The sequence below is a fragment of the Penaeus chinensis genome, chromosome 16, assembly GCF_019202785.1.
Source record: "Penaeus chinensis breed Huanghai No. 1 chromosome 16, ASM1920278v2, whole genome shotgun sequence".
NCBI lineage: Eukaryota > Metazoa > Arthropoda > Malacostraca > Decapoda > Penaeidae > Penaeus > Penaeus chinensis.
Window position 1 is genome coordinate 35,862,876 of NC_061834.1, and position 8,249 is coordinate 35,871,124.

The 8,249-nt window shown below is 45.5% G+C and overlaps 1 protein-coding gene across 4 annotated transcripts in view; it reads right to left on the bottom strand.

The window, feature by feature from the left end:
- Positions 1-220: 220 nt before the first annotated feature.
- The window catches only part of LOC125033453, an 18,039-nt gene continuing 10,010 nt past the window's right edge, over positions 221-8,249 (bottom strand). For all 4 annotated transcript variants that reach the window (XM_047624974.1, XM_047624975.1, XM_047624971.1 and 1 more), the window contains exons 6-11: positions 7,989-8,142; positions 6,035-6,110; positions 4,690-5,518; positions 3,920-4,139; positions 3,132-3,231; positions 221-654 (exon numbers count right to left, since the gene is read on the bottom strand). In XM_047624974.1, coding sequence (XP_047480930.1) covers positions 494-654; positions 3,132-3,231; positions 3,920-4,139; positions 4,690-5,518; positions 6,035-6,110; positions 7,989-8,142 — 1,540 coding nt within the window. In that variant the 3' untranslated portion in view covers positions 221-493. The remainder of the gene's footprint in view (positions 655-3,131; positions 3,232-3,919; positions 4,140-4,689; positions 5,519-6,034; positions 6,111-7,988; positions 8,143-8,249) is intronic.

An 8,249-nucleotide genomic window follows, 5' to 3' on the forward strand; every position in this document is an offset into this window, starting at 1 on the left:
ACGTCGAAATAACGTCAGGGTATTTCCTAGTCCCGGCCAGGACTAACATTGTTTCTAATGTACTCTATTTAACACTCAGTCAAAATCAGGTTTCAAAGCCTAGTTGATCTTACACATGTGTCTACACCTCACCGTGGCTATAGGGTATCCTGGTGTCACATACAAACAGTTTGAAATCAGACTTCTCACAACTCTCCAAGGTAAAATTACACTAATAGAAATAAATACGCAATATTTATTTTTTCGTATCTAAACACCACTTCAAACTCGTTAAGAAATCACATATTACAACGGACGGACGATTCAGTAAGGTAATCATTTGCCATGTTTTTCTTCATGATTATCTACACTATCTTATCATGATTTTCATAGCATCTTTTTTTATTTCTTAATCATTTTCCGTACTTTCCCGATAGTACATTATTAGTCTATTTCCTTATAATTTTCATCCCATTATTTTTATTTTCTCATATATTTTCCTTACTTTCCTCCCTTAACTATTTGTCAAGAGATCTTTACAATAACAATATTTCCTGTATATCAAATCCGTGACGCAGTGGCTCTGGTCGCCATACTTGTTCGTTCGGGAGACTTCGGCTACGAGTTCGAACGTGTCGTCGTGTTCCCTGACTGTGGCTTCGAGTCTCGCTCCTCCTGGTGAGGGGAGAATAGACGTGTATGATATTTTTATCTACCTGTCTGTCTGTTTATCTAGCTAGCTAGTTAGCTAGCTTTTATAAGAAGCAAAAATGAACAGACAGCTGTAATTTGACTTTAGTTACAAGAGTGTGTCACGGCAAACCCTAAATCAATATTATTATTATTATTATTATTATTATTATTACCTATTTATCTACCTAGCTATCTACTTATCTATCTATACGTCTGTTTGTCTCTGTCTCTGTCTGTTTCTCTTTCTGTCGTCCCCCCCCCCTCTCTCTCTCTCTCTCTCTCTCTCTCTCTCTCTCTCTCTCTCTCTCTCTCTCTCTCTCTCTCTCTCTCTCTCTCTCTCTATCTATCTATCTATCTCTCTCTCTCTCTATCTATCTATCTATCTATCTATCTCTCCTCTTTCCCCTCTTACCCCTCTCTCTCCTCTCTCTCCTCTCTCTCCTCTCTCTCCTGTCTCTCCTCTCTCTCCTCTCCTCTCTCTCCTCTTTCCCCTCTTTCCCCTCTCTCTCCTCTCTCTCCTCTCTCTCTTCTCTCTCTTCTCACTCTTCTCCCTCTTCTCCCTCTTCTCCCTCCTCTCCCTCCTCTCCCTCCTCTCCTTCCCCTCTCTCCCCACCCTCCTCTCTCTCCCCTCTCTCCCTCTCTCCCTCTCACCCTCTCACCCTCTCTCCCTCTCTCCCTCTCTCCCTCTCTCCCTCCCTCCCTCCCTCCCTCTCTCTCTCTCTCTCTCTTTCTCTCTCTCTTTCTCTCTCTCTCTCTCTCTCTCTCTCTCTCTCTCTCTCTCTCTCTCTCTCTCTCTCTCTCTCTCTCTCTCTCTCTCACTCCCTCTTCCTCCCTCTCAGTCTTCCTCCCTCTCACTCTTCCTCCCTCTCACTTTCCCTCCCTCTCACTCTCTCCCCCTCTTACTCTCCCTCCCTCTCACTCTCCTTCCCTCTCACTCTCCCTCCCTCTCACTCTCCCTCCCTCTCACTCTCCCTCCATCTCATTCTCCCTCCCTCTCACTCTCCCTCTCCCTCCCTCTCACTCTCCCTCTCACTCTCCCTCCCTCTCACTCTCCCTCCCTCTCACTCTCCTTCCCTCTCACTCTCCCTTCCTCTCACTCTCCCTCCCTCTCACTCTCCCTTCCTCTCACTCTCCCTCCCTCACACTCTTCCTGCCTCTCACCCTCCCTCTCACTCTCCCTCCCTTTCCCTCCCTCACACTTCCTCCCTCTCACTCTCCCTCCCTCACACTCTTCCTCCCTCTCACTCTTCCTCCCTCTCACTCTCCCTCCCTCTCCCTCCCTCACACTTCCTCCCTATCACTCTCCCTCCCTCACACTCTCCCTCCCTTACACTCTCCTTCCCTTTCACTCTCCCTTCCTCTCACTCTCCCTCCCTCTCGCTCTCCCTCCCTCACACTCTTCCTCCCTCTCACTCTCCCTCCCTCTCACTCTCCCTCCCTCTCCCTCCCTCACACTCTTCCTCCCTCTCACTCTCCCTCCCTCACACTCTTCCTCCCTCTCACTCTCCGTCCCTCTTACTCTCCCTCCCTCTCCCTCTCCCTCCCTCTCCCTCCCTCACACTCTTCCTCCCTCTCACTCTCCCTCCCTCTCACTCTCCCTCCCTCTCACTCTCCCTCCCTCTCACTCTCCCTCCCTCTCCCTCTCCCTCCCTCACACTCTTCCTCCCTCTCACTCTCCCTCTCTCTCCCTCCCTCACACTTTCTCCCTCTCACTCTCCCTCCCTCACACTCTCCCTCCCTCACACTCTCCTTCCCTATCACTCTCCCTTCCTCTCACTCTCCCTCCCTCTCGCTCTGCCTCCCTCACACTCTTCCTCCCTCTCACTCTCCCTCCCTCTCACTCTCCCTCCCTCTCCCTCCCTCACACTCTTCCTCCCTCTCCCTCCCTCACACTCTTCCTCCCTCTCACTCTCCCTCCCTCTTACTCTCCCTCCCTCTCACTCTCCCTCCCTCTCCCTCCCTCACACTCTTCCTCCCTCTCACTCTCCCTCCCTCTCACTCTCCCTCCCTCTCACTCTCCCTCCCTCTCCCTCTTCCTCCCTCACACTCTTCCTCCCTCTTACTCTCCCTCCCTCTCACTCTCCCTCCCTCTCCCTCCCTCACACTCTTCCTCCCTCTCACTCTCCCTCCCTCTCACTCTCCCTCCCTCTCACTCTCCCTCCCTCTCCCTCTCCCTCCCTCACACTCTTCCTCCCTCTCACTCTCCCTCCCTCTCCCTCCCTCACACTCTTCCTCCCTCTCACTCTCCCTCTCTCTTACTCTCCTCTCTCACTCTCCAAAAACACTTTCAACGATCAACTTTTAATTTAAAGTAAAATATACATACATACATACATAGACTTATACAACATCTGATTCAGCCGCTTGTCAAACAATCACCTAACTCCCCACTTTGGCTTGGTTTACAGAGTTGCCATTTACTTTCTGTTTGCTTTCTCGAGTTGCCAAAGTTTACTCACCTGGTTTGGTCTGGAAGGTCACCAGATACGTACTGATGATACTTTTGAGGCCTTTGGGTGTCGTGCTGTTTCTCGCCGAGCCGGTTCGACCTGCTAGTACCTGCGGGAAGAGGGATGTTGAAAAGGTATGCATGGAAATTAATATCTTCACAAGACAAGGGATGCATTTGACCGGTTTCGATTATATCTCCGTCAGATATAAATGCATTTCTGACGAAGATATCATCGAAACCGGTCAAATACATGGTTTGTATTGTGAAGATTTTCATTCTCATTCATACCTTTTCTACATTTGTCAACACGAATACGGTTCGTCGAAGGATTTGTTTAGATGGCTTGGATAGGAAGAATCAGGTACTATCGTTGATTCACACGGGGAAATTATATACGTGTATGTTCATTATTTCATCATCCTCATTGTTATAATAGTTTTGTGTAATTATCATCATTATTATTATCATTATCATTATCATTATTATCATTATCACCGTTTTTTGTTATTTGTTTATTCATCATAAGTATTTTTGCGTAACTTGACAAGGGCTATGAAATATATAAAACAAAAATTCCCATTATCATTTGCGCAACACGAGGCAAAATCCATACTTTGTTATCACCTACTATTAGCATTACTGTTAGCACCATGATCACTATCATCATTACCATCATCGTCAACATTACTTATCATCAACACTCCAACATCCCAAACCACTGATCTAAAAAAAACAACTAACATTACAAAACACTTGCTTCCCCCACCCCCCCAACCCCCCAAAAAAATCACTTACCGTATCTAGCTCCAACTGCACACACTGCGGGAACGCCCTCAGCCCCGAATTCAACTTCAAGACCACGAACTCGGCAACTTCCTTCAACTTCGGGTCTCGCGGATCGGTGTCGACGGAGTGTTCGCACGCGCAGTAATGTTCGGGTATGGAGGCGTCTTCACAGGTGCGGTTGAGGGGCAGCTCGCGAAAGAGGCTGATGCCGTGTGCGCCGCTGTACGTCCTGAAGGGGGGAGGGGGAGGAAGCCGTTGGTTGAGATGCGATGGGGGAGAGAATGTTGGGAGGGGTGTGGGGAGGGAGGGAGGAGAGGGAGAGCGAGGGAGGGAGGGGGGGGAGGGAGAGCGAGGGAGGGAGGGGGAGGGAGGCAAGGAAAGAGAGGGGGAGAGGGAGAGCGAGGGAGGGAGGGAGAGAAAGAGAGAGGGGGGCGGAGAGAAAAAAAAATGGGTTGGGTTGGGAGGGATAGAAGGAAGGAAGAGAAACGGAAAGGTGGAGAAGGGAGTAGGGAGAAAGATAAAAGAGGGGGGAAGGAAAGAGAGGAGGGAAAAGGACGGGAAGAAGGAGGAGGGAGAAAGAGAAGGAAAGAAGGAGAAAGGAAAGGGAGGAGGGAAAAAGAGAAAGGAAGACTGATAAAGAGAAGGAAGGAAGGAGAAAGGGAAGGGTAAAGAGAGAGAGAGAGAGAGAAAGAGAGAGAGAGAGAGAGAGAGGGGAAGCCTGCAAGACACGCTGTGACAAATACATACAAAGCAAGGCATGACAGCCCCGTTCCAATCACCTCGTCATGTCAGCGTAGGCTCGATTCAGAATATCGATCAGCGTCGCGTGAAGGTCAAAGGTGGAAGATAACCGCCTGGTGTTCTTCTTCATATTTCTCCAGGCGTCTGGGTACTCCTCCTTGAACCACGGAGGAAATACGGCAAAGAGGTACGGCATCCTTTCCTCCAGCATTCCGGCGTACGTCGAGCGAAAGGCGCCCCACCTGAGTCCGTGGTCGCTGATGAAGAACAGAACCGTGTTTTGGTTAAAGCCCTTGTCGCGAAACTCCTTCAGGTAATTCAGCGACGGCGTGTCAGCCATGGCCGCCACTTTCAGGTAGTCGTGCGTCACGGCGGCGTTCCAGTAGAAGCCGAAGTAAGGGACGTCTCGGTGCGCCTCAGCCAGGGCTAAGGAGTAGTTGTGAATGACCGTGATGCTGGGCGTCCCCCCCTGACACAGCTTGCCGTTGGAGGAGCCGTACTGGCCGTTGTGGCTGATGTACTTCTCGGACACCTGGAAGTACGGCCTGTTATAGTAGTCCGTGGGCTCCTTCACGAATCCGACCTGGTTGTAGTGGAAGATCCCCATCCAGGGCGCGTCCTCCCCGAAGGCCGTGACGTACCCCGCCTGGGAGAAATTCTTGAAAATCAGCGGACAGTCGTCGTACTTGGTGTTCCGCTTGGGCCTGCACTTGTGCAGCTTGAATTCCCCGGGCGTGAGACCCATCAGCACCGCGTACATGTTTGGGTCCGTGTTGTCGGCCACCTTCACGTAGCCGCTGAGGTCGATGGCGTCCAGCTCCTCCCGCAGGAAGCGGAATGTCTTCGGCATGTGGCGGCGGAGGTTTCCTGAAGGGATTTTAGTAGGATTATAGAATTTGGATTATGGAGATTGACATGATGTACTGTCTATGAAGAACTGATATTGACAAAATGCATTGTTTATTAAGCATTTATTAAGATTGGTTAATATGGGCTCTAAGAACTGAGACGTATCTCAGCAGACGGTTAGGGAGAAACATGTGCAACTCATATCTATAAGCGACAAAAACGTGCGTGTTTTAGAAGTTATAGCATTGTAGATGATGCAGAAATCCAAAATGAAAATATATATATATATATATATATATATATATATATATATATATATAGGACTAACACGTTCTCAATATCCTTTAGAATGAAAATGGTTACATCTTTTCTTAATGGTGAATTATTTTTCTATACAGCTACTTTCTTCTCTTTTCTTTTTCGTCTTTACTATACATCTACTTTTTTTCTATCTCTCCGTCCTTTCTATGCAACTATTTATTCCCCATCCTTTCCTTTCCGTCTTTTAAAAGCTGAAATGTCCTCTCCAGTTACCTCTGGCCACTGCATCTGTACCCATGACTGCGACGCTCAGCTGCTCCGGCCGCGTGCCCCGCTGCCCGTGAGTTTTCTGGAGGAAGCAAAGGGCTGTGCAAGGGGCATGCCAAGCGTATCGAATGCTGGAAGGGCATGCTGGGAACCAAGGAAGATAACGAGGGAGTTTTGTGCGTGTGTATGCTGGGGGAGGATATGTGTTTGTGCGTGTTTGTTTGTGTGTGTTTTTGTGTTGCGTGTGTATATGCAGGGGGGGGGGGGCTAATATGTATGTGTATGTATACGTGTGTGTGTGCTTTATGTGGGCTGTGTGTCTGTGCGTGTGGGTGTTTGTTTGTTTGTTTGTGTGTGTGTGTGTGTGTGTGTGTGTGTGTGTGTGTGCGTGCGTGTGTGCGTGTGTTTGTTTGCGTATATGTGTGTGTGGGTGTGTGTTTTCATGTCCGTTCGTGTGTGTGCGTGTCTGTAGGGGGCAGATAGAGTCGTGTAGGAAAGTGTGTCTATGCGGGGGAAACAAGAAGGCTACACCAGCAGGGAAATTGTAAGTTAAATGCAACGTTAGTGTTCAGAGTAAATGCATCCTCTTACATTAACATATAAACAATTCAGTGGCAATATATGCAAAGCACTATTTAAAAAAAAGAAAGGTTCAGGTGATGTAGATATATTTAGCGGTCGTAAATATAAATTTATTTTTGGGGTTTTTTTTTTTCGTTTTTTTTTTGTTTTTTTTTGGGGGGGGGGGGTTATGCCAAGTATATTGGTTAAAATAAGCTACAGTGTACAACGAACACTAGCCTACTATACTACTACACTGTCTTCTTTTTATAAAGACCGCTACATGCATAACTGCTTTACTAATCATGCATATTACTGGTGAGTATCATATTCACATTCTTTGCTGACATATGTGCTAGAGACCTAAAGACAAAAACAATAAAAGGAAATAGATAAAAAGAAAAGAAAGAAAAGAAAGAGAGAGAGAGAGAGAGAGAGAGAGCGAGAGAGATAATGGACAAAAGTGAATAAAAAAAAAGAAAATAGATAAATGACAAAAGGAAGCAGAAAAATGGCAAACGAAAACAGAATAAAATAAAAGAGAATAAGATAAAAAAAGACAAAACGAAAGAGAGAGAAAAAATCAAAAGCAAAAGGGAACAGATAAAAAGCATAAGAAAACCTATAACAGGCAACTGAATAAAATAAAGGAAACATATAAAAAAAAAAAAAGGAAACAGCTAAAAGATAAATGAAAAAAAAAAAAAAATTAAAGGAAACTAAATTAAAAAGATAAAATGGCAAAAAAAAAAGGAAACAAAAGGAAACAAAAATTAAAAAAGGAAAGATGAAAAAGATATAAAAACATTAAACACAAAAAAGGAAATGAATAAAAACCTAAAGAAAAATGATAAAAAGCAGAAGGAAGCATAATAAGCAAAATTAAATATAAGAACCAAAAAGGTAACGAGTAAAACAAAAACAAAAACAATAGGAAATAGAATAAAAAAAACAAAAGGAAACATAATAAAAAAGCAAAAGGAAACAGAAAAAACAAAAGGAAACATAATAAAGCAAAAGGAAACAGAAAAAACAAAAGGAAACAGAAGGAAGCAAAAGGAAACAGAAAAAGCAAAAGCAAACGGATAAAAAGGAAAAGGAAAAAGAAAAAAAAAGGAAACAGAAAACAGCAAAAGGAAACAGAAGAAAGCAAAACGAAACAAAAAAGCAAAACGAAACAAAACAATTAAAAGGAAACGGAAAAAAACAAAAGGAAACAAAAAAAAGCAAAAGGAAACAAAAAAAGGAAAAAGAAAAAAAAACGCAAAAAAACAAAAAAAGGAAACAGACAAAAGGAACAAACAAAGTACAGAACGAAACAAATAAATAAAAAACATAAACAAACAAACAAAGAGCAGAAAGATTATTATTTAAAGTTACCATTGCAAAACAACCTCACCTTAAACGCCTCTCTCTTCCTCTGAGATCTACGAGGCTGGATGAAGTAATGCACGTTTTGATAGATGGTCTGGTTTCCCTGCCAGCAAGTGACCAGGACGCCGTCTTCCCCCGTCAGCGTCCGTCTGGCCTGGAGGGGCATGCTCTTCCGCAGCCTTAAGGGGGGGGAGGGGGGAGGAGGAGGAGGAGGGGGGTTATTGTTATTATTGTCGTTATTATTATCGTGATGATTGGTATTACGTCTAGCAATCTTGCTGACCTG